At 38.3% G+C, this 27,762-nt stretch overlaps 2 protein-coding genes across 10 annotated transcripts in view; both read left to right on the forward strand.

Moving 5' to 3' along the window:
- PCBD2 (pterin-4 alpha-carbinolamine dehydratase 2) overlaps positions 1-20,439 on the forward strand; it is a 41,681-nt gene extending 21,242 nt beyond the window's left edge. For 4 of the 6 annotated variants that reach the window (XM_024995171.2, XM_024995172.2, XM_024995173.2 and 1 more), the window contains 2 exons: positions 18,970-19,050; positions 20,187-20,439. In XM_024995171.2, coding sequence (XP_024850939.1) covers positions 18,970-19,050; positions 20,187-20,282 — 177 coding nt within the window. In that variant the 3' untranslated portion in view covers positions 20,283-20,439. Of the gene's footprint in view, positions 1-7,969; positions 8,056-18,237; positions 18,747-18,969; positions 19,051-20,186 lie in introns of those variants that run through there. The other 2 variants (XM_010807318.2, XM_015472228.2) reach the window with 2 other exon arrangements.
- Positions 20,440-20,519: 80 nt separating this feature from the next.
- Positions 20,520-27,762, forward strand: part of CATSPER3 (cation channel sperm associated 3) — a 45,464-nt gene continuing 38,221 nt past the window's right edge. The window contains exons 1-3 of one of the 4 annotated variants that reach the window (XM_024994539.2): positions 20,520-21,127; positions 23,830-23,944; positions 25,414-26,127. In XM_024994539.2, the coding sequence (XP_024850307.1) occupies positions 26,027-26,127 (101 nt within the window). In that variant the 5' untranslated portion in view covers positions 20,520-21,127; positions 23,830-23,944; positions 25,414-26,026. Of the gene's footprint in view, positions 21,128-23,829; positions 26,128-27,762 lie in introns of those variants that run through there. The other 3 variants (XR_009495111.1, XM_024994540.2, NM_001206032.1) reach the window with 3 other exon arrangements.

The following is a 27,762-nucleotide window of genomic DNA, read 5'->3' on the forward strand; positions in this document are numbered from 1 at the left end:
TACACATCTCTTTTTTAAGTTTTGTACTTGGGATAAATTTAGCTCCTATGGTGACTTAGGTGCTCTACTTAGGAATGTGGATTGCTGTTGTGTCTGTGGAGAGGAGGGTAAAATGGGTATGATGCCCAGCACCGCTCACTCACACAGCCTCTCTCGATTGCTTCCTCCCTACCTCCTTTACTTCCTGCCAGGTCTTTATGGTTGATTGTCTGCCCTCTTCCACCACACCGTAAGGTCCTTGAAGGGCTAGAGTCTAGGAAGGTGGTTGGTAAATGTACACAGTCCATACTTTCAGAAGCAGAGTATTAGGGAGATTCTGAATCTTCTAAGTATGTTGAAGGTTTTGTTTTCAGATCCAGTATGGAAAGCAGAAACATAATTTGGTAACTTGTTTTGCTGACCATGTTCTCAGCCTTCCATTGCAGTTAGTAGCACATGTATGATTTTGTTTCTAAAGGTGTCTGTGGACATTCTCAAGGGGATAGGAATCATGAGATTGCTGGTGATGAGGCTACCCTTGCCATGTAGCCATCTTCAAGATTTCTGTATTTAGTCTGTAGAGGGCCCAGGAGCTGCATCTGTCCAATGGCCAGAGATGTAGCTTTAGAAGGCTGATTTTGAGAATAGAAATAAAACTTATTGTAGAAGACCTACTTGTTTTCATTGAGAAGTGCTGTTTCTCCTCAACTCAGAAATGAATTAAATCCTAAAATAATCAAGGAAGTGCACAGTGTCGACTTTTCTCACTCATTAATGCCATATTACCTTTAAGTGGTTTATATATGAGAGAAATGGCTAATTTAAAGCCAAATGAACCGATTTTATAGCATTAAATATATATAAAGTACTTTCATATGCATTGGTTTATAAGGCAATATTTAGCTTGGTTCTTTCATAAGTAACAGCTCATTGGAAAATGAAAACTGTTATTAACTGCTTTTTTATTCAGAATTTTTTTAAGCCATGCAAAATAGTATCATGTAATTGGTTTTTCAGATTATAATATGTGAGTAAATTATCCATTTCTTATAATGAAATCCTCATTTGGCAAATTTTGGCTTTTATAATACAGTTGCTATTGGTGAACAGATATATTCATTTTACATGAAAAAAGTTTTCATTCATCAAACATTTAAAAAATGCATGTAACTTTTCCTTCATAAATTATTAAAAATAAGTTTCATTTCACAAACAAGAACTTTGTTATAATGAGACCATGCTATAAATCTAATTTTGTAATATTCTGAGTCTGTAATTAAGAGTGAGTTCTGCTGGTAAATGTTGGGAAGAGGCAAAGAAGAAAGTTATAATACATTGCCTATTTACAAATTAACCATTACCTGCCAAAAGCACATCAGACCCACATAGCGGACATCCGCTAATCCAGTGGTTAGCCGTTCCGGGCTCTAATGCACACTGTTTTACACGTTAACAGTTTTGAAGTTCCAGGCCAAAGCTGACCTTTCACATGTGCTCCGTTCACAGTAGGAATCTCCACTCACTGCTTCCTGTCAGAATGGATTATGGTGACACAGCGCAGGGCTCACTTTGGCTGCAATTAAGTTTTTGATCAGAATTATTTCGTTCACAAACAATCACATTTGTTAAAATGTTACATCTGCCCTGAAAACCACTGGCAGCCTCTCAGTTTATCAGTGTGATGTGAATGTAATTCTTCATTTGTTTTTCATAAAATGGCAAGCCATCTTATGTTTTTTTTTTTTTTCCTTTTGCTGGTTTTTGCCTTTCATTTCATTGGGTTTGGAAGGAAACTGTGTCTTGAAATTAGTATGAATCTGCCCGTAGACTTTGGGAATTTGAACGGTTTTGGTGCAGAACAAAATTATCCAGTTGAGCCAAGACTCAAATATTATTTCCAAAGATTGTTAGTGGTGGTTCTCTTGCTCACATGAGGAAACGTTTTAGCTCTTGAGTGTAGGGTTCGAGGTTTTGATTCTGGTCTGCAGTTCCTGGAGCACTCATGCCTGTGATGTCGCTGCCTTTTGGTGCTGATCGCCAGGAATGCTTCGAGCTCCATCACTACTGCCGTAGATGCTGGGCGCCAGAGTGAAATCAGAGGTGGCTGTCAGCCGTGTCTTTCGTGGTTCTTTGACTAGCTTTCAAAAGTCATTTTCTCACTAAGAAATGGCAATAGAGAGATACAGAAGTAGGTTTTTCCCCGAACTGACCATTTTATGTATAGTAGGGAGTGGGTATCAGTGGGATTTTGGAGTTTTATAGCTGATTTTCACTCTTTTTCGAGTGTTTGTCACCCTCTCGTGAACCTCCCACTTTGGAGAAGACTGTTTGCATGGTAGTTTTGTGTGTTGGGTGGGGTACTTTGGGAGCACATTGGATTAGAATTTGACTTAGATTGGAAATTAACCTTTGACTCATTTCTGTGTGAGGGAAGAGGCAGAAAAGTGGTGCTGAGTGGAGGTACTGTGGGGCGGAGGGGGAAGGAATAGGGTTAGGAGGCTGTGAACTCAAGGATATTTAAATGCTGTCTGAAATTCAAACATTTTGTTTGGAAGTTTTAATTACTTTAATATACACACACACACACACACACACACACATATGTATATTTAGAGTGCTTTTAAAGGAACTTATTACCAACTTTTAAAAATTGCAAAACCCAAACTATTCCCCATTTGTTTTGATGTAAACAAAGTCATTTCTTACTAACTCATAAAGTTACAAGTGGCAAAACAAAGGTGTTGCAACAAAAAGAAAAAAAAATCTCTTTATTTAGCTTTAATTTTTAAAGTTTTAAAAATAGAGCCTACCTGTATTTACAATAATTTGACTTTTATTTTCTCTCTTGTCAGATTTGTGAGCAGATTTTTCTTAAATTCATTATTATGTTTTTAGTCTTTCAAAAAACTTATTTGGAATATACCTAATCATATTTTCTGCTTAAAGGAAATATATTGGAAGAAAATACTCAATAGTATTGAATTTTGTGAGAAAACACCAACCTTGAACCTTCTAAAAAAGGCATGTGTGTGTCTTTTCATTGTCATTAATCAGTATGGCCCTGCCTTCTTAGAAACTGGTACACAATAAGAAGGTGGCCAGATGATTTTCTTATATTCAGGTTTTGGTTTTTGTTTCTTCTTCTTTTTTGAGATTCTGAAATTTTTAGAACCTTATGTCCATAACCTGTTAATGCCTAAATATGTGAGGGTCATCTTCTGGGTCATAGGAACCTTTACCATTTTTGAAAGGAGTTTTACCCACATCTGAGGCAGTCAGGAGAAAGTGATGCAGAGTGCCCCAGTCTGCCAAAACACAGAGACTACTTAAATCCTGTGCAGCATCTACCATGTGTCAGCACAACCTCTAGGCCTAAAACTTTCGGTGCATCTAAGGAAGGAAACAGAAACTCATAAGAAAAACAAACACACAAGAAGGTTCAAAATTCTCTGTGAAAGGCTGAGACAGGTATTTGTGACTTGGTGTCTGCTCTCACAATGTATGAAACCGAAAGATCAGTTGAACACTTGACTACCGTAAAGTTTTACTGGAGCTTGTAAAATCGCTTCTGCCTTCCCAAATAGGTCATTTATGCCAGACAGAGAGCTCTAGGTTCTTTCCTGACTACCATGAAGAAACAAACTCTCACTTCCTAAACAATATGGTTGCTGGCCTAGGAAAACCCCAGTCTGTGCAATGAGAAGAATCTTTTCTATGTTTTGTTAATCATCAGGGAACATAGCACTTAGCTCCTTATGCTGGTTGTCAAGTCACAAAGTGGGAGGAGCCCTGCCGCCCTGGTCCACCCTCTTCCTCCTGCAAGAGGAATCCAAGGCTGAGCGGGAGGGGGAGTGTACATTTTCCTTTCTGGGTCTTTCTGTATCACAGGACTTTTCAGGCACTTTCCCATAACATACTGCGTGAGTCCAGATAAGATTTAACGTTAAAGTAGCACACTTTTTTTTTGTAAAGAAAATGAATTCAGGCTAAAAATTGTAAGGCATGCTTTTCTGTGCCTTGGGGTTTCAGGCTCTGGCAACTCTGACCCTGTTAATCTCATGGAGGATGGCTGTTGGCCTTGCTCATTTCTCTCAGAACCACCCCCAGTTTATTTCTGGTCTCATGCCCACCCCCCATATTTACAGATGAGCGTATTTTTTTTTGTTTTACTATAACTCTGGATTTGCAACTGGCCGTAATTCTGAAGATTTCCATGAAGAATACAGTAAGACTACCAGGTAGGCATGGCCCCAGGTTTTCCACTGGGTGCTTGGAGAAGATTAGGCAAACCAAGAGGGTAATGGAGACTTTAACTTCATTATGAAACTCTACCGATATTATAATTTTGAAAACTTAAGATGCAGATCATTTCAGAGCAGTACTCTGTTTTCTAAGCACTAAAAACAAAAAAGAGAGAGCTCTTTTGTATGCTGACTCCTGGGCCTTCTCTCTACCCCTCAATGAGTCCTCTCCTGGGCAGATTGGAAACTGTGTGAAAGTTGGATAGTGGGAATTTTCCTGGTGGCCCAGTGGTTTGTGCTGTCATTGCCAAGGGGCTTTGGGAAACTAAGATCTCACAAGTCATACGGTGTGGCCAAAAAAAAAAAAAAAAAGAAGGTTGGGTGGTGTGCCCACAGTCACATGCATGGCTGGGAGAAATATTTGAGGATAAGACCTCAGGTCCCAGAGAAGTCTGCTCTGGGGATTGATCCTTCCACAGGGCACACTATTTTTCCTGTACAGCACAGTGACTCAGTTATACATATATATGCTTTCTTTTTCATAAATATTCCATTATAGTTTGTCACAGGATATTGAATGTAGTTCCCTAGGCTATACAGTAAGACCTTGTTGTTTATCCATTCTCTGTGTAATAGTTTGCATCTATTTAGTTTGCATAATCCCAAACTCCCAATCCATCCCTCTCCGACCCTCTTCCTCCTTGGCAAGCACAGGTCTGTTCTCTATGAGTGTGACTCTTTCTGTTCTGTGGATAAGTTCTTATTTTATTTTTTTCATGGAAAAACTTTATTTTAAATATGGCAGCATTTGTGTCATATTTTAGATTTTACATTTAAGTAATATTATATTTATTTTTCTCTTTCTTCACTTAGTATGATAATCTCTAGGTCTGTCCATACTGCTGCAAATGGCATTATTTAATTCCTTTTTATGGCTGAGTAGTATTCCATCACGTGCTGCCGATATTGTAATTAGCTAATATTCTTTTTTGTTGAACTTCACTTTGTGTGTGAGGGCACTGTGCTGTGTGATTGGTACACATCATCTCCCTGTATCCAGATGGGGGAATCTCAGCCTAGGCAGGACGTGTAGCTTGCTCAAGATCTGGGTCTAGAACACAGGTTCTGAATTCTTGGATTGATATTCTTTCCATCTCATTGTATGCTTCTGTTACAGTAGATGTGTTTTTAAAATGTTCATCTCCTCTGCAAAACAGTTTTAAAATATGAATAAGTTAACTACACTTGATCTGTTTCCCTATTGATGGACATTTGTTTTTTCTGATGTTCATTACTACAGTGAGTTTTGTTAACAGGCATCCTTTTATTTCCTTGTGGACAGGTGTGAGAGTGTCCTTAAGGTATAGACCTAAAAATGAAATTGCTGGGACAACCTTCTGGTATACAGATTAATAAAAAATTAAGGTTCAGGATTGTGTGAAGGACAGGACTTGGAGACATTCACATATAAGCCCAGTGGCAAGGCTGTTTGTCATTAAAGAACCCCACCCATACATGAAGCCAGTGAAATCTGTAGTGATCTAAGCCCTTAAGACCTCAGAGCAGTAGGAGCTGATTTTGAAGTGGCTCTGGAAATTTGGGGAAGGTGTGCGTAAGGTGCCAAGATAGAGCACAAGTGGGGCCTCAGTCCACGTACTGAGTACTTTAGGGTGGAAAAGATCCACTTTTAACCGAAATTCACTGTTGAGAGCACTAACTTGGAATGTCATCCATGATATTGCAGATTTGTAACTTGCTACCTTACTTGTTTATAAATGTGCAAAGGTTAGGTTTAAACTCGTTATTTTATAAATGTCTATTGCCTGAAAAACGATATTCCAAAAGGATATTTTCCCTTTAATTTCTCAAATCAAAAAGCTCCAGATTGTGATAAAAATGTAACTACTTGCTGTCTCCTTTGCTCTGCAGATATGCATGGCTGAGACTGAAAAATGGCGCTAGTCAGGTCGGTTAGCTTCTGCACATTCGGGAACGGGTGGACTTAAACTAGGATGTAGTGTGGACTTCAGTGGAGCTGGGGTTGGGATGCAGATGCTGAGTATCTGCTAGTGCTGTCTTACCCAGCTGTGTTTAAGTAATCTCATTGCTTTCAGTGGAAGAATCCTGTTTTACTCTGGTCTTCATGGGCAAAGATAATTATATATATTTGCCTGGGTAAGCAAATCGATCAACTTGTAATAAAGTGTATCAGACCATTTCTTTGGCAGGACCAACCAGAACAGTTTGTGAAGCAGAGCTGTTTCCAATGGAGCATGGAAAGCTTTGAAAATTCTCAGTAATAGCAGAAAGCAATATTTGAAACCACCCTTAAACAATTGTTTGTTTTCCTCTTTCCTAACCAAGTTTATAAAAATTTGGTCAGACAGGCGTTTTGTTTTGATTTAAAATATTTTCAGTGAATTGTTATCTGCCGAATGCACATGTGTTCCTGCACTTTTTCTTTCATGACTGAAATTTAAACCCTTCCCTGAAGTCCCCCTGAAAACCTCACTCTGCCCAGTAAGGTTTGCGTATGGGAGGAGGGTGAAGGCATTGGGACCCTGGAGAAAGCTTGCTATTTGAAATCTGCCTGTGCAGTTGTGTACTAGAAATGGCTGTGGTTCGTGCCATAAGGGCTCTTTGTCCTTCTCCTCTACCAAGATTCCTCACCCCCGAAGGACGTTGGTTAATGCGGGCATTTCACTTTGGTTAATCAGATCATGAGTGCCTGTGAGCATGGCAAGAGGCACGATTGAAGCATTTATAAAAAGTTGGCTCATAGTAAGCCACATAATTTGTTTTAAAGAATTACCTCTTCAGTGACATTATATATATTGGGGGAAAAAAAAGCCCAAAGATTGTGGTTTATAACACCACACCTGGTCCACATTGTACTGGATGAATCCATATTTGCTTCGCTGTAAATGATTTTGAGGGTGGAATTCTTGGATTGTTTTGTGTCTTGTAAGCCCTTGACATTGTACTGGTACCTGTGTGCACACAAACCTCCTGACATGGGAAAGGCCAGCTCAGCCTTCCACTGAAATGCAGGTTGGCTGCATTTATTCTGCATGTTCTTAGAATGAGGAAATGATATGACAATAAACAGAAATGCCCTTGCTGAAGAGAGAAGGGAAGCTGGTGTTTATCTGGTCAGGTGGTTTAGATTAGCCATGATGCGGCTCTGTATTATGTTACTTTAAATCATTGTGTCCCAACAGGACATAAATTATGAAGATTGTTACAGTATGTTTCATCCTATGTAAGATCAACAAATTGGAATAATTTTTTTATAGGAAAATCACAGTGCTTTTTGGCAAGGCTATTGAAGCCTTTAATTTGACTTGAGTATTTCTCAAATATTATTGCCTAATATATAAAGTATGATTTGCATAAGGTATGAAATAATAAACTTTTAAAAACAAAAGGGAAGAAATTCTCTTTAGCAGTTGCATCAAACGGCGAAGTGCTCTCACTCCATCGGGATCCGTATGCTTTCTTTGTCCTCGTGTCTTAAAGCCAGTTTGTGGTCCTTTCCTCTGACGTGATTGTGAGTGGGATCGTGAGTGCAGGTCTTGGTGCAGAGATGAAGCTTTGCTGTGTGCTGCCTACCCGCCAGCCTTCACCTGCACAGAGACGGCAACTGCTCTGGGGTGGAACTGTATGGGAGCCTGCTCTAAGGTGGAGAAAAACTTTCCCACTTACATACGTCCAGGAAAACAAACCTTTTTTTTCTTTTTTCCTTTCAGGACTTTGTGGATTAGTAAAAAAAAAAAAAAAAGGCAAAAACCAACCCAAACCTCAAAACTGTACTTGATCAACAACTAAAGTTAAGGTAATTTATGTAAGAATATTACAAAAAGAATTGATTTAAGTAAGCATTTATTCTTTTAAATAATTCTCATTACTGGTTTTCTGAGTTAGTCGCCTTATTTGTGAATTTTAAACAAGAAACGGTTTTTCGTTTGTATTCGGGACGCATCTAAATTTATTTGGCCACACAGGACAAATTTTCTAGATTAAAAAAATGGCATGAAATTACTTGGTGTGGGATTTAAACAAATTGGAGCTTTTTCAGTGTCCCACAGTAGCACATTTTCTACATGTTCTTATCAGACCTCCTTACACTGAGAGTGAGCTTAAGAAGTAGTAGAGCCTCTGGTTTACAGAGACTGGGAGAGGTGAGACAGATTAAGGATTTGCTTGAGGCCATAGAATGAGGCAGAGCTGGGGTTAGAACTTTTTGGAATATGATGACACCTGGGCCCCCCTCCCACCCCTCACCGTCCGACTCCCCAACAGACCTTGTGATCTTTTGATGCCAAAAATAGGATAAGTGCTAAGTTTTTTCTACTTTTTGTGCCTCAGACCTTGATATTTTTCTTTTAATTCTTTAGTAATACTGTTTAGAACATAAAACCAAAAAAGTCCCTAGTTTCATCAATAAGGGTAGGAATAGAGCTCTCCTTAAGCCTCATCATAACAGATTGAGGATAAACTCGGAGTATACTTGTGGTTTGCTTCAGCTCAATGTCTGAAGACTGACAAGTTCATGGACCTTTCCAAGTTCATAACCTGTGTGTGCACTTTGAAACAAATAAATACAGACGACTTATGGGATGGTCTCTATCTGCACCGGCTTCTTCAGGATTGGCATCGTTTTCTGAGATGTGGGTCTGGCAGACTGTTTTCTCCCGGTGATTCATTGCAGCCGTCTATCACTGGATGTTCTCTGTGGAATGATCAGGATGTCTGATGGGGCTTGAATAGTTGGGTGATATATTTTTCCTACAGAAAATATTGGCAAGTGTTGCTGAAACTGTACTTAAAAACTCTTACAAGGAGACTTGATTCTGTTTAAAAATAGTGAAAGAAAGGATAAGTATGAATTCACTGATGCTGTACAGACCTTTTTATACCATCGGATATTTTGTGATGTGAAGTGAAATGAGACTGTTTTACAAAATGTATACTGCTTGTAGAAAATGTATTTACTGTACCATTAAGCCAGATTAGATACTACTTTGTTTCTTTAAAATACTTTTTGAGTGCTCCCACCCCCAGATGGTGGGGGATCGGGTGTTCTTTTTGCCCTGAGCCCTTATTTTCTTCCTTTACCCTTTTGGTTATTGTTACTGGATCTTGACTTTCAGATTAACTTAACACATCCAGTTTGGGCAGAAAGAAACCTTTTCACCTTTTCTCTCTTTCTCTTTTTAAAATTAAGTGCCTATATATAAAAAATAAGGCAAGGAAGTTTCCTATCAGATATAAACTGGAATTATATCGTGTAAGTACTGGTTGCATCTATTAAAAGGAAACAGTTGATTATAAAGAAGAAAAGATAGGGAATAAACTGCTATTTTGCATATTATTCCATTAAAAAAAAATGTATTTGGCCAGATACTCCCCATATATGGTTTGGATGCATGACATTGAAGCCTAGGGATATTTTTTCTATATAAATTTGAATTTTTATAAATTTTATGATGATCACAGTATAAAGGAGTGTAAATTGTAATTCTCAAAGGGTTGCTAAAACAAAACAAAAACTTTGGTAGTCCTTGCCATACTCGCCCTTTATAAGACTCCTGAAAGCTAACAAATATGGATTATCAGCAGATTAGGGAAGAAAACCTCCAAAAGAACTTTTCTGAGGCAATTGATTGGCAATAATGAATAGCAGCAGTGAACAGCAAGGCATCAAAAGTTATTTTGACGTTGGTGAACTTGGTGTAAATGACTTCTCGAGTGATTTTGAAACCATTGTTTCTCCTGATTCCAGGAGAGCAAAACTAATGGATTGTGAGAAATTCTAGAGGGAACTAATCAGACTGAGCTGTTTGTCTGCCCAGTAGTAGCTACTGATGACATGGGGACATATGATTTAAATATACGTGCAGAGGAATTCGGAAATGAATGGTGTCTTTTCAGGGAAAAAGTATTCTCAGTGAGTGATCGTCTTGGTCAGAATGTCTTTTTGGCACAGAGAGAGCTGTGTGAAGTCTTACTATTGTAGTTAGAGAACGTTCACTGAAAATAGAACAGAAACGAAGGGCTCTTAGGTAAAATTGTGTGTACAGGTGTTTATGTTGCTTATCTCCGCTGCCTTGAGAAGAGTGGATTCATGCTAGTGGACCTCTGTCAAACAGTCATCTCCCTAGCCTGGGAATTCAGGAGGTGTTTACCAATGTAATTATAAATCCTAATTCTGCAAAGAAAACTGTTTTGTACCTTGTGTTTTCATTTAACGGTATGTATTGAAGGTAGTACTGTGTAATTAGCTAAAAGAGCTGCCTTATTTTTTCCAAATGGCTGTTTAAGATATTATGATTATTGCAAAAAAAAGGTGACTGAGGAACTTATTTTTAAGGCTCTAAAAATATTATGGTTCTGTGAGTACAGCTTTCGAAGGTAATATTTAGAAGTATGTGCTCTCTCACAGGTGGTGTACTTATTACCAACAGCTGAAAGGGCACTAATTCAGCCTAGGGCACAGCAGAGCGTCTGCTCATTCAGTAGCTTGTGGACATTGTCTTAAGAGCCTGGGGAAGCCGGTTTAATTTCAGAGTTGGATATTCTTGGGTGGGTTATTGGGAATGTTGGGCTCTGCAGTGGCTCATGTAAAAGGCAGGTAGACTAGAGGCCCCGTGTTGGTGGGGGTTGTCTGCCCCACACGCACACATGCTGGACTGCCTAGGGAATGGTCCTCAGGTAAGGCCTTTCGTTTGGCTTCTCAGGGAGATGTGAGTCACCTGCTTGGCTAAGATGCTTCCTGACAGATTGCCAGTTCCACTGGAAATCTTCTTTTGAGGGTACCCACATAGAGAAATAGTTTTAAATATGTTGCTGGTTTTCTCAGCCTTGCGAAGATGAATTTCTTTGGTCTTTCTATTGTTCTTGTACTGAGTTTGAAAAGAAATCCTTCCCTTCCAGAGTCTAGGCACTATAATGTTGAAGTGTTGGTGGTGATGATAATTAATAATAGCGTTAACTGAGCACCTAGTAGAATGCCTGTCATACTGTAAAGTCTGCTACATGAGGTATCGCCTTTTTACATATGGGAAAACTGAGGCTCATTTCACATGTTAAGTAATTTCTCTGAGGTCAAATAACTAGTGAACAAAAGAGCTAGACTTGAACCTAGGTCTCTGACCCTGAAGTTTCTGCAGTTGACCACTGTGTCAACATACCAGTGACAGTTTGGAGGAAAAAAACATGATCAAATACATCTTTGGTTGGATCTGCTCTGCACATTTCTTGTGTTGTTAATTGAGAATATTCTTCTGTTGCCTGCAGATTAAGATCTGGTGTTCTCTTTGCAGCAACTAGAATAGTTGCCCATGTTTTTCAGAGAAAGTCATTGTGAGACATGAAATCATATTCTAGGGCAAAGAATGCCTTCCTTGGTGTACCAAGCAATGTTTATGTGGTTGATCAGTCATCAACACCAAGAGAAGGTCCTGTCCTGTGACATGTGCGTGCTTGGCAATGATCTTGCTCTGCATTTTGCTTAATAATTTTCATTATTTTTAATTAAAGTTGAAGAAGTGCAGACTCTAGCTAAAATTAAGGTAGGTTGTGTTGCCGGAATCTGGTAATTACTTTAATTGATCACAAGATAGTTTCCTTGATCACCAATTAGACTAAATTGCCGATCATGTTTCAAGACGTGAAGAAATGCCCGAACTGATTTATGTAATAGTGTTTTCATTTCTAATCAGACATAAATATCGTTTCCTTCCATAGCAATTGTATTTTATAAAAAAAAAAAGGGTTATAGGCCTACAAACATGAAGGTGATTCATAAACAATAGAGTTCTAATTCATTGAATTAGTAAAGGAAGTATTTAGAGGCTTAATGGAGATTGTACTGGGGAAATTACTTTGGAGTTGCTGGTGCTCATTTTCTTAGTGGGAGATGTGTTCTTTTTTAGTGTGTAATTAAAATAGTCTATAATCAAAATATAAAAGGCAGCTGACTTAAAGAACATATCAAAGAGAATTGCTCTGAGTAATGACAGATTCATATTGTAAATATGTGCTAGAAGTTAAGTCTTAGAACTTTAATAAATCATACATGTTATTTGGACTGAAGCTGATGCTGTTAAACATTTCACAGATCAATACAGGGTTTTGTTTCAGTTTTGTGCATCTGATAGTCTTTCATATTTTCATGGAGTAAACTGAAACAAAAGGAACTTTAAGAAAAATTAAGGTTCCCAAAGAATACTTGATTTGGGGGTTCATGGAAAAATCTTTTAATTGCTGATGGTTTGGAGATTTCCAAATGACAAACTCCATTGGCCCGATTTACTGTGATTGTAATGCTTACATTCCTTAAAATGGCAGAGTGACTTAAAAAGTCATACTTCATCATGCATTCATGGACTTGTTCATAAAATGTTTGTAATTTGCAATAGAGGAAAGACTGAAACCATTATCAGCCATTATATGCTATTTGTTGGACATATGTTTGTTTGAAATGGCCGTGGCTCAACAGAATATGGCTCATAGACAAACTATGCTGTAAATTGGCACTAAAAACCCACCTAAACAGGTAGGCATATGTTAAGAAGTTAATGTGAGCCAAAATATTTTAATATGAACCAGGTTACATACATTGCAGGATCCCAGTTCCCTTTACAGTGAGACCTTCATTTGCATGGTTTCCTCATTTTTTCCCTACCCAGCTTTAAAAATAGGTCATGTATATATTGGTTCAAAAGTTAAAAGGGACCAAAGAGTATAGTAAGCCTCTTCCTCTTCCTATTTCTGATTCTTAACCATCCAGTTCTCCCTCTCCCCAACCCCCATCACTCACTGTTAGCGGATCCTTATGTATATCATTCCAGAGATGTTAATTCACGTGGTTTCTTTTCTTTCCTTTTCATACAACTTATAGACTATTGTTACCCATTTTTTTCTTATTTAATAATATATCTTGGAGGTATTTCTAGTCAGAGGATAAATAGTTTTCTCCTTCTTCTTAATGGCTACGTAGTATTCCAGTGAATAAATATGCCATGAAATATAGTTTAGTCAGTTCTTTATTGATGGACATGTGGCTCTTTCAGCCCTGTCACTGTTAAAGACTGTGTTGCAGTGACCATTCTTGTAATTTTTGTATGGGTATGTCTGCAGGAAAAATTCCTAGAAGTGGAATTGCTTGGCTGAAAGGCATAATCATATTTTCCTAAGGGCATAGGCATTTTTAATTTTGATCTTGTCATGTTCTCTTCCATAGTGATTATTGTATTAATTTATTTTCACCAAAAATATATGGAAGTGCCTTTTCTCCTGTACCTTCACTAGCAGAATATTATCAAACTTTTTGATCTTTGCCAAACAATAGATTTAACTTAGTTCCCTACACCCTGACTTTTTGAGATAAAATTGACAAATAACTTAGTTTTAATTTGTACTTCCATATATGGGGTTAGGCAATTTTTATGTTTAAAAACTATTTGATTTCTTTTCTGTTAGCTATTATGTCCTTACCCATTAAAAAAAATTGCATGTTTGGTCTTTTTCTTATTCATCAGATCTCTTTACATGCTGAGGAAATGTGTACTGCAAATAAAGTTTGTTGTTTGTCTTTTAATTTGTTTGTTGATTTTTATTGTCATACAGAAAAACATTTAATATAGTAATCTTTTTTTAAGTAGTGGTTTAAAGTTTTCTGCATGTAGAATTTATGCATTTCTTGTTAAGCTTTACTTTTAGATAATTTTTGGTGCCATTTTAGGTGGGAACTTTTCTTATAGTATCTTTGCTAATTCATTGTTTTTATAAGAAGACTATTGACTTTTGTGGGGGTGGGGGCTTGTTTATTTTCTACTTCAGTGGGAATTCTTCCAGTGTTTCCTTGTTAAGAAAGATGTTGCCTTTTGAACTGAGAATATATTCTCTCATTTAAGGAGCCCATATGTTTTTATTTCATTAAGAGTTTTCATGCATAAAAAATATTGAATGTATCAAATATCTTTTTAGAATTTATAGAAGTCATATATAATTTTTCTCTTTTGATTTATTAGTATGGTAAATCATATTAACAGGTCCCCAATATTGAACTATCCTTGCATTCTTGGAAAAAATCCTATTTGCTCATGGTGTTTTGTTCCAGTGTACTCAAAGTTTTATTTATTAGGATTTCAATTAATATGAAATCTATAGTTTCATTATTATGTACTATCTATGTGAGAATTTGGAGACTGTTATTATAGGTTAGGGAAGTAATCTGGAAATATCCTTCTTTTTCTTTGCTCTGGAATAGTTTAATCAGTATTAGAGTTAACTGTTCCATATAGGTTTGGTAGAATTCCTCTGTGAAATGATTGGGAAGGGTTAGATTTGGGTGTTACTCTTAGACACATTTCTCTTTTACAGTTATTTAATTAATTTTTTTCTCTTCTAAAGTCAATTTTGATCATTTTTCTGTCTCAGAGAACTATCTTATGTTTTAAAGTTTATTTGTATCAACTTTGTTTAAAAATCATTTTTTGTATGTTTTAAAATTTTTCTTGTAATTGTAGTTACTTCCCCATTCTCATCCCTTTACCATAGAGTTTTAGTACATATTATTTTTTAGTTCTAGTGCTTATGTTTTACACCTTTAAATATACATGTATCTTTAACATTTGATATTTCAGCTTTTAAAGATTTTTTTAAACTTTCATTTACCTTCCCTATTTCTATTTCTTTCAACTCTTTAAAATATTTATTTATTTGGCTATGTTGGGTCTTAGTTATGGCTGCTGCTGCTGCTGCCAAGTCGCTTCAGTCGTGTCCGACTCTGTGCGACCCCATAGACGGCAGCCCACCAGGCTCCCCCGTCCCTGGGATTCTCCAGGCAAGAACACTGGAGTGGGTTGCCATTTCCTTCTCCAGTGCATGAAAGTGAAAAGTGAAAGTGAAGTCACTCAGTCTACTGAGTCACTGCAGCCTACCAGACTCCTCCATCCATGGGATTTTCCAGGAAGAGTACTGGAGTGGGCTGCCATCGCCTTCTCCACTTAGTTGTGGCATGTGGGGTCTTTTGTTGTGGTGCATGGGCTCTCTGGTTGTGGTGCATGGGCTCCGGGATATATGGACTTAGTTGCTCCATGACATGTGGGGTCTTAGTTCCCAGACCAGGGGTTGAAGCAGTGTCTCCTACATTGCAAGGCAGATTCTTAACCACTGGACTGCCAGGGAAAACTATTAAAATAATAGTTTATAACATTTATATTTTATTCTGTAAGTATAAACCCCCACAGTTGTTTTAAATGTATTTCTAGAGCTGAGTGAATTTATTACTCATTGCCAATACTTTTGGTATAGTTTCTCCATTAAACTCTTAGTTACATATATTTCATCCTTTAATAAAAATTTCCTCAAGAAGGGTGAATGGAAATTATTCCCTGAGTTACTGCATTTAAAAAACATATGTCCTCTGCATTAATTTCAAGCAATGGTTTAGCTGGGTATAAAATTCTTCACACTTTGATTTCCTAAAGTCGTTATAGGCATTGCTCCTCTGGCTTGTATGTTGAATTTGATATGTGGAAGTTTAAAGTCAGTAAGATTCTTTTCATCATTATAGGTGAATTGATCTTTTTGACTAGATGCCAAAAGGATTCTTTAAATCTTCATAGTTCATTAACTTTACTAGAATGTATAGAAATGGATGAATTCTTAGTCTATGGATTTAAATTTTTTCTTTTTGGAAGTTTTTCTTGAATTAAATCTCCAGGGTTTTTTTTTTTCTTTTTTCTTTCTTTCTTCTTTTTTTTTTTAAGTTGTTCTTTTATTGACAACAGTTATCTATAAGTTAAATATACTTCATTTTCTGTACTTACTATTTTCTAGTTCTTATTGACTCTAGTTGATTTCTAGTTCATCTGTCCATTTTCTCAGTCCTGTTCTCTAAACTTATTAATTGCTGGTGTCTATTCTGCCTTGGCCTGTTAGCAACTTTCTTTGATGGAATGGTTTTAGAAAGCCTGTGCATTTAGCTAGCTCAAGGCCTTTAGATTCCAAGTGGCATCCTGGTAACAAGTAGCTACGGCTATAAAAATAAATCTTTGAAAGAAGGGACAGATGCTTTTCACGATTTGCCAAGTCTGCTGTTTAGTCATATTCCTTCTTTATTATATTCCAGATAATCAGAATTCCCCTTTGAAGTTTTTCTTTTTCCCTCTCCTTACATACTCATCTAACTTCCTTGCAAAAATTCTTTTACTTTAATTTGAATGTGTACTGATATAGATGTTTTTAATCTGTAGATTTAAAAATAAATATTTGGAGGATTATTTGGTTCTGTTATAAGGAAGAAAAATTATGGAATTATCTTTTTGCTCCCAGAGAAGATTGAATATTCTTTTCCTAAGGAAGAATTAGGAGCAAATCCTGTGTAAATAGTTTATTAGGCTTTGTGATGTTTTATTGAATGTAAATATTAGGTGATAGTTGAAGGGAAATATGTAAAAGGAAGGAAAATGCAAATTTGGAGAATCTTTGGATGTGCCTTTTTTCTTTTAAGCATTGTATATAGATAGGGTAGATGCTTTTTCTTTGATCAGTATACCTCTAATGATATGGCTGTTCTCTTATAAGTCATATTTTTGATGGAATAGATTTTGCTACTATGCTGATAGCATGCTGGGTGGTCAGAGATTTGAGGATCACTTCTGACCATGTTCAGATCAGACACTCATTCAGTCCATTTGGCTCTTGGGAATGTTAAAGTATTCTAAGCATCACTTTGGACCTTTTTGGATGGCTTTGTTCAAAGAAATTGTGGCAACAGGGCTTAAAAACTTGGACAGTGACCCACTGTGCCACCTGATTTCTTATTATTCACTAGTTTTCCCCAGTCAGTGTGCCTCAGAATGTTATCCCACAGTGTGTTATTCGTCTGATATATGTGTGTCAGTTTCTGTTTAAGGCCCATGGGAAAATGCGAGGGCCATTCTTCCTAGAGACAGCAACTAGAATCTTAGGTTCTCAAGACAATGGGAGGGCTTTTTACTTATCGTTATGTTTTGTAAGGTTTGTGGTGTGCATTTGGCCAGAAGCTGTAGTGGTAGCATTGTGTGCATTAGTAATCTCTGACTCTGTGCCAGGTGCTGTGCTGAGTAATTTTATATCCCCATCTCTTTTTAAAAAATTAAAATAATTACATGAGCTTTTTATTATTATCCCCATTTTACTGAAGAAAATTGAGGCTCAGAGTTAAATCACATGACAATTGAGTAATAGAATTGGGCTTTGAATCCCTGGCTCCCTGGCTCAAAAATCCATGTCCTTAATGTCTATTACTGTCTCTCAGGGGTGGTGATATGATTGTAAATCTTCTAAAGCTAAATGAGAATAAGGCATTAGAAGCAAGCAGAGTAAAAATTCTCATAATAATTTAGTACAGGTTTACTCTGTTTTAATAGTTAAAACAAACTTTCTCATTCGACTTGCCCCTTCCGCCTCACATAATATGGAGAATCAGATTGAAATAAGAAGGGGTGGGAGAGTGAATATTGTTTGTCCATTGATAAGTCCATGCATGGTTAAGTGGATTTTTCTTGAACTTCCTTCCTTTTCTTAGTAGGGAAAACCTTCAGGCATTAAGTGTCAAAATGGAAATCTTTATCCTGAATGAAATCGATTGTGAGATAAGAACCATTATGAATGACAGAACTGTTTGAAAATGACATCTTCCATATTTCTGTTAACTTGGAAATGTGCTCCTATGTCATTTGGTGATTCAAAAAAACATAGCCCAACTAACATCAGATTGGTTTTTCTGGATAGGGGTAAAGAAGTTAAATATTTATATGGCTGTGATGGGTACTGCCCTGTGAATTCCACTGTAACTTTATAATTAATGTGCCATTACCTTAGAGCCTTACCAAGTATTTCTGCCTTCTGGACACGAAAGAGACAAACTCTTCTATTGTTTGCAATTACCCTCATAAAAATTTGAAAGTAAGCAAAGCAAGCAAAAAAAAAAAAAAAAAAAATGTTTTTCTTTCCTCTCAGGACAAGTTTGCCTTCTGCTTAACAAAATTAGGTTTGCACTTTCCCAGTGGTATGAAGTCAGTGCCCTGCAGGTCCCCACTCAGGCCTGTGGCTGACTCTGCAGCCGTCTGCCCCAAGCGGAGTGTTTTCTCTTCGAAATGGCAGTGCTAGGCAGTAGCGAGAAGATCCTAAGCAGGCAAGCCCTTCTTTTCTGTTCCACTCTGGGTGTCAGTGAAAATAGTCTCTCATCCCCTTCTGTCCTGCCTGGGGGATGGGATGGTGGTTCACTTCTACCAGAGCTTTCGCTTAAGACACACTCTCACATTTTCCCGTAGTCTTTGTGGTCAGTACCTTAGCAACCTAGTCACTAAAAACAAAAGGAGCAGTGCTGCAGGAAAAGAGACTGCTAAGATTTGGGGCCAGGTACACTGGCCCCATTTGAGAGCCAGGACACTGAGTGGAAGGGAAATTATTCCCTGTTTTATAGAGTCTCATCCTGAGGACAGTTAAACAGTCCAGACAGGTCATTGGGTGAGACCAATTTCCCGGTTTGTTTATTTGAGCCTGAGTGTTTTTCACATACAGCAGCAGGTCACAGTCCTGCTACACTGCTATCCCACCTCTGTGGAGAGCACTCCCTTTTATTATTGCTTCTCTAGGCTTTCCTAACCCTGTCTTTATCGGGTTGCTCTGGGGTCCCTCTCAGGGGGGCACGGGCAGTGTCAGTCATCACTTTTGACTTCGTCTTATGCAGGCCTTTGGCTTTATGTCCCGAGTTGCCCTACAGGCAGAGAAGATGAATCACCACCCGGAATGGTTCAATGTGTACAACAAGGTAACTGAATTGCCTTATTTTGGGATCACCTTAATTTTGGAGTTAAGAAACTTCTTTCTTACTTGCTTGTCATCCTGTGCAGCTAAGTGTCATTCATTGTGCTTAGGAAAATACTCTCTTATTCTTTCTCTCAGAATCCCTGTGTATTATTGCAAATTAGTAACAAATTTCAGATCTACTCAAAAGAACAATGACTAAGTTCCTTATTTTCATGCTTGTCTTCTACTGAAACTATGAAAAACAGGCCAAATTAGACTCCTGAATTAAGCTTGAATATCAGTCATGTAGATAACATTTTTTAAACCCTCTTAAGGTAAATTATTGAAAGAAATGGTAGCAAATCAGAAAGATATGTTTTTTTTTAATCTCATTGAAATCAATTTGTTCAAGTAAATTCTCTATTCTCAATTGGAACTGACCTTCGTAACAGCAGGGGGCACAGTGAGAAGACTCATGCTTGCCCCCGAAGTATCCTTACCTTCATGGTTATGCCATGTGAAATTTCTTATCGTCTGCTTTCTGTGAGGTTCTATAGTCTCTTGAAAGTCCTCTTTAAAAAAATAAAATTTCATATTTTTGTGATTTATTGCAGTAATTCAGAGGATGCAGGTACCAGCATAAGCTTTTATTTCCTAGTTGCCTTTCTTTACCCATAATTTTGCTTTTGCTTACTAATTGGTTTGTCAAGAGGCAACAGTCTGTTCTTCCACTGCCCTCCCCAACTTCTCTAATTTGGAAATGGGCTTTTTTTTTTTAACATGGTTGCTAAGGTATTACATTTGATAGCTTAGTTTTTCTCAGTGGCCTGAAAAGAGTGTAATTAAAGTAATGGGAGTTAAAATGGAACTTCAATCTCTCTCTCTCTCTTTTCCCCCAAGAGTCAAGATTTGAGATTCTGGCAGCTCATTTGCCCTTATGAGAGAACCTTTTTATCCCTGGGTGGCTGCTGAGCTCAGCCTGGAGTTTACTAGGTTTTGGAAATGCATTGCTTATTCATAATGTAGTATTTTCTAAATCATTTAATCTCCCCAGTTCTCAAAGATAAATACTGAGTAATAGATTGATTTCTGAACCACCAAAGGAGAGTACCATGAATTGCAGCTCAGGGTTTTAAAAACTGTTTCTCTTTTTCTTAGGTCCAGATAACGCTCACATCGCATGACTGTGGCGGACTGACCAAAAGAGATGTGAAACTGGCCAAGTTCATTGAAAAAGCAGCTGCTTCTGTGTGACTCCTTCTAAAATGCATGTAGAATCTTACATACACATCTAGCTGCAATGGACTTTGAAGGCAATTTACATGAATAAATTAAGTTATAAATTTAGTTCACCTTTTGAACTATCACATTTTGTAAAATCAGTGCTTAAATAAAAATGATTTAAACTTGAGGCTGAGGTATTTTTCATTATATCTAATCACATATATAAGGTAAATCAACCCAGGTAATTCTATTAATATTTAAAAAGACAAGTAGCATTCTTAGAGAATAGAAATGGATATGCAGGAGCATTCTCATATCTGGAGGATTCTCATTCTCATTCCCATTATTCATATGGGCGAGCATTTTATATCCCAGAAATTCAAGTGATTATGGTGACTTTACAAATGCATTGTATTGGAAAGCAGTTGTAAGGTAGAAAAAGAACGATGAACTCAATAGGTAAAGGGTTTTAACTGTATGTAAGGGTTCTCGTGACACTAAAGTTGATTTGGAGTTTACCTGTTGTTGCTACTTAAGTAGTTAATTAAGTTATAGAGATTACATAAATTGGTTGAGCTGTCTGTGTTTTATCCTTCGTTTTCAGACAGGGAGAAAGGAGAAGACAAGTGTCTTGTTCATGGCTTCCAGCAAGGTGAGGCAATAAAAGGATTCACTGTCATAGTGACCAGCGTTTCACATCATTAGCTGACATACTGAGGGAAGAGGAACCAAGGGTATTTTTTCCCCATCATTTGCGTGTTGTGAGCCCTGACCTGAGAGTCTGTAGCCACTGAGCTTGAAGCTACTGGGGTATTATCCAGTTACAAGCTCTATTTATTCCATGTGTCACTGATGGGAGTAAAATGGAATATAAAGTAAGCTGTTGCTTAAAAATTGCAGTAACTATTCTTTGAAGGAACTCAGGAATGTAGTTATTAATGAGATTAAAATGTAGATTAAAAGAATGTGTACATATCCATCCAAGGAACATGCCTTATAGTAGTAGGATTTAACAGGGATCATCTTTATACTCTTGCCTCACATCAGAGGCCAGAAAAAATCACTTTATGTTACAAGCAAAGCTTCACCCCTGACCCCCGACAGCCCTCACCCCTAGTCTGAGAGCCATTTGGGAACATGACAAAGAGGCTGAGCTTTCTGAAGTCAATTTTTGGCTCGTTCTGTTGGCCTAGGAGAGGCAGGTATGTTCATTTTGCTCTATAGGTATGGAGTGTACATGGGAGTGGGGCGTGGAAGTGGAAGAGCCACTCAGGCTCTGTGGCTGCTGGGAGTTCCAGAGCCTGGATCTTGTACTTATTTGAAAATTTTAAGAGTAAAAGGCAAAGTCATATGTTTTTATAAACTATTCCCTGCACTGTAGATTTGGGAGCTTTTGTACATTACCAAAGATTTCTAGATCAGTGTGTCAAATTTCTTTACATAAATTTTTATACATGAAAAAATTTAAATGTATTTTAAAATAAATAGTCCATTCAAACCTTATGTGCTGATCACCCTGATTTAACAATTACCAAGATCTTGCCAGTTACTTCATATAGTCTCCCATTTCTTTTTTCTTTGCTTAAGTATTTAAAAGCAAATCCCAGATAGCATGTCATTTTATCCCTACATCCTCTAGTAAACAACCCTAGAAAATATGGTCATTTTCTTATAAAAACCAAAATGTACTTATCACACCTAAAAAAATAAACCATAATTTCTTGGTATCAACCTAATACCTGGGCAAAATAAAATTGTCTTGAAGGTCAAGAATGTCTTTGGACAGTAATTTTGTCCTAATCAAGATCTGCATGACATCTACCCATCACATCTGGTTGTTGTGTCTCTTTAAGCTTTCAGACTTAGAACTAGGAAGCCCCTTGCCCTCAGTTCCCTCTTTCTATGTCATTGACCTACTGTAAAACCTGGGTCCTGTAGAATATTCAACCTTCTGGATTTGTTTATTTGTTCCCTTGTGGTGTCATTTAACTTGTTTCACTGTTCCTTGAATGGATACCTTTCACCATATTTTGAATGTAAGTCTGAGAGGCTAAACTATTAACCTATATAGTGCATATGGCACAGTGGAGAGAGCTGTTGCTAAGTCACTGCAGTCGTGTCCGACTCTGTGCTACCCCATAGATGGCAGCCCACCAGGCTCCCCCGCCCCTGGGATTCTCCAGGCAAGAACACTGGAGTGGGTTGCCATTTCCTTCTTCAATGCATGAAAGTGAAAAGTGAAAGTGAAGTCGCTTAGTCGTGTCCGACTCTTAGTGACCCCATGGACCACAGCCTACCAGGCTCCTCCATCCATGGGATTTTCTCTGGAGTGGGGTGCCATTGCCTTCTCCAGTGGAGAGAGCAAGTATAGCTAATAACTGCTATGTCAGGACCTGAGAATGTAGCTAGCAATTCGCGTCTACATGAGGGTTTCGCATAGGCTCCATGTTAAGGGATGTCACATCTGCTGGAACTCATGAAACTTTAGAGAATCAAAGATCTCATATCACAAGTCTATGAAAATACTCCCTGGGGTAAATTCCAATAGAACAAATCCCCAGATTTGCTCAAAGTAACTGACATTTCAACTTAAAGGAGGCATTGTCAAAGTTTGAGGCCCCCAAGTTTTCTTCTATTCCAAATCTTTGTGATAACAGTGGTTTCTCTATATCAAGCTTTGGTTTCCCTCGTTTTTTTTTTTTTTTTTTTAAATGATCACTGGAGTAAAGGGGGAGTTAAATAGACCTGACCTATGACCGTTTGCGTGACTTCCATAGATAATAAATCAGGACTAGGATGTTTGACACCCCACTCCAGTACTCTTGCCTGGAAAATCCCATGGATGGAGGAGCCTGGTGGGCTGTAATCCGTGGGGTCGCTGAGAGTCAGACATGACTGAGCGACTTCATTTTCACTTTGCACTTTCATGCATTGGAGAAGGAAATGGCAACCCACTCCAGTATTCTTGCCTGGAGAATCCCAAGGACGGTGGAGCCTGGTGGGCTGCCGTCTGTGGGGTCGCACAGAGTCGGACACGACTAAAGCGACTTAGCAGCAGCAGCAGCAGGATGTTTGACAGTGTTCTTTTCTAAAATGAAGTTAGTGAAAGTTTTGAAAATTGTGATTACTGACATTGATAGGATTTAGGAAGTCTTTAGATAAATAGGATAAGCATGATTCTTTATGTTTTTGCTTGAGCCAAAAAAGCAGTAGCATGTATGTTGTATATGGACACATTCCTAACTTCCATCAGTGTACTGAAGTATTGGACTACTAATGTGGAGCAGTCTGTATAATTTCTTTTTTATTTTTTTGCTTGTAGACTTTATTTATTTTAATTAGAGTCTAATTACTTTACAATATTGTATTGGTTTTGCCATACATCAACATGAATCTGCCATGGGTGTACACGTGTTCCCAATCCTGAACCCCCCTCCCACCTCCCTCCCCTCTATTCCAGTGTTCAAAAATATACTAGTTGAACTCAATAACTTCAGTTTTGTAAAGTTTCCTGCAAAACAGCAGGAACTATAATAGGGTTTGGATATAATATGTGAGCTTTGTGCTTCAATTCCAGTTACTTGGAATTAGGAATGACTTGGCTAGAAGACTTTGAGTCAACAAGCTGCTGTGCCTTCTGACCGTCCCTGGCTGTGTGCAGCTGAGGTGGTGCTGTGCAAGTCAGGCAGAGGGTGAGTTGCTGCTAACAGGGCATAACAGGTGGCCCTTTAGCTTCTCATCCCAAGATATTTATCCTGCCCACCTATCCATGAAGGTGATTTCAGTAGGCCTAGAGAAGCTGGTCACCTTTGGTTCCACAGACCAGACTTCTTCATCAGTGACTCTAGAAACCACATTCAGCTTTGGTTGGCTGTGCTTATGTCATATACCAAGATCAATTGGTCTCTTCTTGAATACTTCCAGCCTGCCATCTTTCCTTACCCCTCCAAGCATCATGGAAGAATTTTTATATTCTTTTTTAAAAAATATTTATTTGGGGGGCAGTGTCATGTTGTTGGGTCACACAGGCTCTTTTGTTGTGACACATGGAATCTCTAGTGGTATCCACTCAGTAGCTGCAGCCAGCAGGCCTAACTCCCCCATGACATGTGGGATCTTAGTTCCCCGACCAAGGATCAAACTCACATTTCCGGTATTGCAAGGTGGATTCTTAACCACTGGACCACCAGGGAAGTCCCCCAAATTTTTTACATTCTTAGTCTCTTCTTCATTTCTCCCTAAAGAGTGCTTTGGTGCTTAAAGAGGGGAGGTATAGGAGTATATTCTTGGGGTTCCTGGAAATAAAATTCCTCTCTGCTCAGCTACTTGAGTGAGCATAAGAATCCCTGAGGACATTCATGTATTCACATAGCATACGTTACCGAGGGCCTCCTGTATGCCTAGACAGAATTAGACACACTGATGTATTGAGGCACGTGGAAACAGAGATGGAGAACTGATTGAGCAGCTCTTCCAGGAGACCACTATGGGTGTAGGCAGAAGCCCGGAAGGTCTTGGGGGCATATGATCAAAGGAGGCGGTAGGAGGCATCAGAGAAACTTGACTCCTGAGGAAGAGAATGTAGAATAAAAAGGTGAGGCCAAAGTGTGAATCCTGAGAACATAAATCAATGTTGCTTAAAGCTTTGCTGTTGATGATTTTAAGTGGAGAGACTGAGTAGATAAGATATTTTCCCAGTTCAGTATTCTGCTTGCCTGCAAGAGTATTTTTCTACAAGAACTAGTTGAAAACACTTGTTCCAGAATACTTAGGATGTTGGAGGTGATGAGGTGTTTACCTCCTATTACAGTCCAAGAAATAAAGTTTCCAGGAATTTGACCAATTTGGCTAACTAACCATTTAATGCAATACAGGACTACCCAGAAGCCTATATATTGATTTGCCTTGGAAATCAAAGGAGCTAGGAGTAGGAGAATGAGAAGAATATATTCATCCCAAGAATTGAACAGAGGAATAGTGCCTGTTGCTCTTGAACCTAAAACATTTCTACCCCAAGACTCGTCCCTTACACTCTTTAGGTGGTTCATATGTGTATATTCTGTGTCCCCAGTTAGCCAGTGTTGGGCATGGATAACCTCTGCACTTCCTGTTTCTGGTGTTCTAGCCCCAAACCCATCAGAATCTTTCCTTGTCCTTCCAGGTATCTCCAACTGCTGTGCCCTGGCTGTTCACTCTTGCTCTTAGAAGCCCAGAGAGTTTTGCTTTCCCCTCTTCCATGACCCTTGACCTATTCTAACACATTATTAAGGGCAGATGAGGGTACTTCCTGAAGAAGGAAGGCTCTTGTCTGGCCTGTTTCTGCTGTCTTCTAGTTTTATCCCAGAGCTGCACAATTGCAGGGTGCTCTTGACTCGACTCCCTGGAGAAGGGAACGGCAATCTGCTCCAGTATTCTTGCCTGGAGAATCCCATGGACAGAGGAGAGTCTGGTGGGCTGCAGTCCATGAGGTTACAAAGAATTAGACACGACTGAGCGAGTTTCACTCACTCACTCACTCATGACTCTTCTGCTGAACAGAGGTGCTTGGTCTCCTTGGGAAGAGAAGATCTGTGGGTAAAACAGTGGGGAGTTCTCCCCTACAGGGGCCTGCTGGCTAGTAACGTACTGGGCTGTGAAGAGTGACCTCATAAAGCAAGGATTCCCTCTGTGGACCCTTCTCCGTGGCCTTGTGGAATCTAGATGCAAGGAGATTCCTAAGCAGAGATTTTCTGTTGGATGGTTAAAGCAAGGAATAAAAATTGAAAATTTGGAAAATGTCTCAGCACTTTTATCACCAGGACCATGCAAGAATCCTTTCTAACTCACTGTTGGAGAATGCGTCACATATGTTCTATGAGAAGTTATGGAAATTTCAGTAAATATTCTTTATTTCTCTTGATTAACAAGTATGCAGATGGCAGTGTTGGGGGCTCTTAGTGGCTTCTCATAGGCACTCTTATACTTCCCAAACTGAGGGATTCATCCTGGATAATCTGATTTCTCTGACTGGTGAGGTTGTTGAAGTCTCAGCCAATCAATTTTCTCAGCTTTACTGTCACAGATAGCTGGTTAATCAGATATTCAGTCACACTCTTATTTGACCTGTAGACCAAATGACTAGTTTGTTCCATCTTTTCCCTTTTTGTTCAATACTGTGTTAGATAATTTGTAGGCTTTTTTTTTTTTTGGTAATAGACATGATCTCAAATCAGATAATGGAAATTATATATTTTATTTTTATAGGTTATAGAAGTATATACATTCTATATATTTTTTACTGTGTGAGACTGTTCATTTCTTACATGAGAAAAACTGAACAACACAGATAAATATAAACAGGAAAAGGAATTACCTATAACTTTACCATCAGTAGGCAGACACTGGCAACATTTTGGCATATTTCCTGTTGAATTTTTTTCTACCTGCTTTACACAGTTGAGATAATTTTAAATAGAGAATTTTTATTTTGCGTTGTTTCTATGTTTTGCTATCCAGTGGATCATATGCATTTTTCTCAAATCATGAAAAATACGTAGACATGTTGTGATATCTGTGCAATATTCCACTAGCTGGATGTGCCATAGTTTACTCAGCCTGTCTTCTTTTGGTTAAACTTTTAAATTGTATCCAAGTTCTTATTACAGCAAATAATGGTGAGATAATCACATTAGGCTAAAGTCACTGTTTGCATTTCCAGTTGTATTCTCTTGGGGTAGACTCTTTGGATCTGAGGATATGAATACAACTAATGTTTTTCAGAAAAATTGGTCAGTTTACACTCCCCTGGAAGTTTATGAGAATGCTCCATCATATTGTGCTCTTGCCAGCATTAAATATTATCAAGTTTAAGTCTTCTCTAATTTCATAAGCAAAGTTAATGGTTTTACTTAATTTGCACCTCCTCGATTAGTAGTGCCACTGAACATTCTAGGGAGGGGGACTTTATTACCATTGTTTTTCTTTCATGAATTGATTATGTGTTTGCCCCTTTTTTCTTAGAGTGGTCAGTTTTTAAAATCATTGATTTGTAAGTGCTTGTATGGTTGATTATTTGATAAGCAGTTTTCCCTACTAGACTGACTGTATATAGTTTTACTTCACCTTATTTCAAGGGCCTACTGTACTGCCTGGCATATAGTAATCATTCAATAAAAACTTGTTGAGTGAATAAATGAGTGAGTTGAATAGTAAGTTACTTACGGAAAATTTTGAGCCACCATAGCTCAGTTGGTAAAGAATCCGCCTGCAATGCAGAGACCCCAGTTCGATTCCTGGATCAGGAAGATCCCCTGGAGAAGGGATAGGCTATCAACTCCAGTATTCTTGGGCTTACCTTGTGGCTCAGCTGGTAAAGAATCCACCTGCAACGCGGGAGACCTGGGTGGATCAGGAAGATCCCCTGGAGAAGGGAAAGGCTACCCACTCCAGTATTCTGGCCTGGAGAATTCCATGGACTGTATAGTCCATGGGGTTGCAAAGAGTCGGACACGACTGAGCAACTTTCGCTTTC

This window comes from Bos taurus, chromosome 7 (genome assembly GCF_002263795.3).
Source record: "Bos taurus isolate L1 Dominette 01449 registration number 42190680 breed Hereford chromosome 7, ARS-UCD2.0, whole genome shotgun sequence".
NCBI lineage: Eukaryota > Metazoa > Chordata > Mammalia > Artiodactyla > Bovidae > Bos > Bos taurus.